The 1,430-nt window shown below is 43.6% G+C and overlaps 1 protein-coding gene across 1 annotated transcript; it reads right to left on the bottom strand.

Moving 5' to 3' along the window:
* Positions 1-401: 401 nt before the first annotated feature.
* On the bottom strand, positions 402-1,430 carry LOC111990481 (uncharacterized). Its single transcript, XM_024022255.2, has one exon. It carries the CDS (start codon positions 1,306-1,308, stop codon positions 718-720), a length of 591 nt encoding a protein of 196 aa, XP_023878023.1. The 5' UTR covers positions 1,309-1,430; the 3' UTR covers positions 402-717.

The following is a 1,430-nucleotide window of genomic DNA, read 5'->3' as shown; positions in this document are numbered from 1 at the left end:
ATCAATTTTTACACTTGCCATCCACCAAAACAAATTGGGTAATCCAAATTAAAATTACCCACACAACCAAATTTCCCAAAACTAACAAGAAAACAAAAACTAACAATCATTAAAAAAAGAAAAAGAATTATTAGCAGTGGAAACCTAAGACAGATCCATCACTCACAGCAATGACAACCTTACAATCCGCTTTAGCGTCCACGTGGTGGGTAAAGATATGCAAGACCCGAACCCGACCCGCCATCTCCATCTTCGACTCTATCTCCATTGTCGGCCCGACCCGATACCCACCGCCACCTTGTACGGGTCCCATTGCGCTCACCGTTTGTGGGGCCACCAAAGGGAAAGACTGTTCATTCGTCAATGCAGCTTAATTGGAAACCTATACAAAATACATAGCCTTTGAAACATAAAACCTTGCTTATAGAAAATAAAACTTTCCCAAAACTGCTCCCATAAGCCTCAATTTTTGGTTAACTAACGAAAACTTGAGCTCATAATCAAGTTAATAATTTACAACAAAACCAAAAAAATTCCCATTACAACCTCAAAAACCTAGAAACCTTAACTAAAAAAAAAAAAAAAAAATCAATTTTTACACTTGCCATCCACCAAAACAAATTGGGTAATCCAAATTAAAATTACCCACACAACCAAATTTCCCAAAACTAACAAGAAAACAAAAACTAACAATCATTAAAAAAAGAAAAAGAATTATTAGCAGTGGAAACCTAAGACAGATCCATCACTCACAGCAATGACAACCTTACAATCCGCTTTAGCGTCCACGTGGTGGGTAAAGATATGCAAGACCCGAACCCGACCCGCCATCTCCATCTTCGACTCTATCTCCATTGTCGGCCCGACCCGATACCCACCGCCACCTTGTACGGGTCCCATTGCGCTCACCGTTTGTGGGGCCACCAAAGGGAAAGACTGAACAGCAAAAGTGGCCGCCATGTACTGGGTCCGACCCGAGTCGATGGTACCGGCGGGTATGAACATGAATCCGACCCGGGTACCCGAATAGAGGAGCTGGAGTGTGCTGTCGTAGTGAGTGAAGGGGGCTTTGTTTGGGTTCCGAACGGCGACGTATTGGGAGAAAGTGAAGTTAACGGTGGAGGAGTTGTAAGAGACGGAGAAGGAAGGGAGGTTGACGGCGTTAACGGAGATTTTGGGGTCGTGGGGTTTGAAGACAGTGAAGTAAACGATGAAGATGATGATGATAACGAAGATGAGGAAGACTGTGGCGACTATGCACGAAGCTAAGTTTGTACGGCCCGATGGGGGTCTCTGTGGTTTGCTCATTTTGCTTTTGCTTTTCCCTTTGCCTTTGCTTTAACAGTGGGATGATCTATGTCATAGAGAGAGTGAGAGAAAGAGAGAGAGAGGAGGTGTGTTTGGATGTGGGGTTGAGGTATTTATTAAGG

This window comes from Quercus suber, unplaced genomic scaffold (assembly GCF_002906115.3).
Source record: "Quercus suber isolate HL8 unplaced genomic scaffold, Cork oak 2.0 scaffold_414, whole genome shotgun sequence".
Classification (NCBI taxonomy): Eukaryota; Viridiplantae; Streptophyta; class Magnoliopsida; order Fagales; family Fagaceae; genus Quercus; species Quercus suber.
The sequence above is the reverse complement of the archived record's forward strand: the minus strand, read 5'-3'. Positions and strand labels throughout refer to the sequence as shown.

Bases quoted from the DNA above. Each gene is read 5' to 3' on its own strand.
- LOC111990481 (XM_024022255.2), bottom strand. From the start codon at position 1,308: ATGAGCAAACCACAGAGACCCCCATCGGGCCGTACAAACTTAGCTTCG.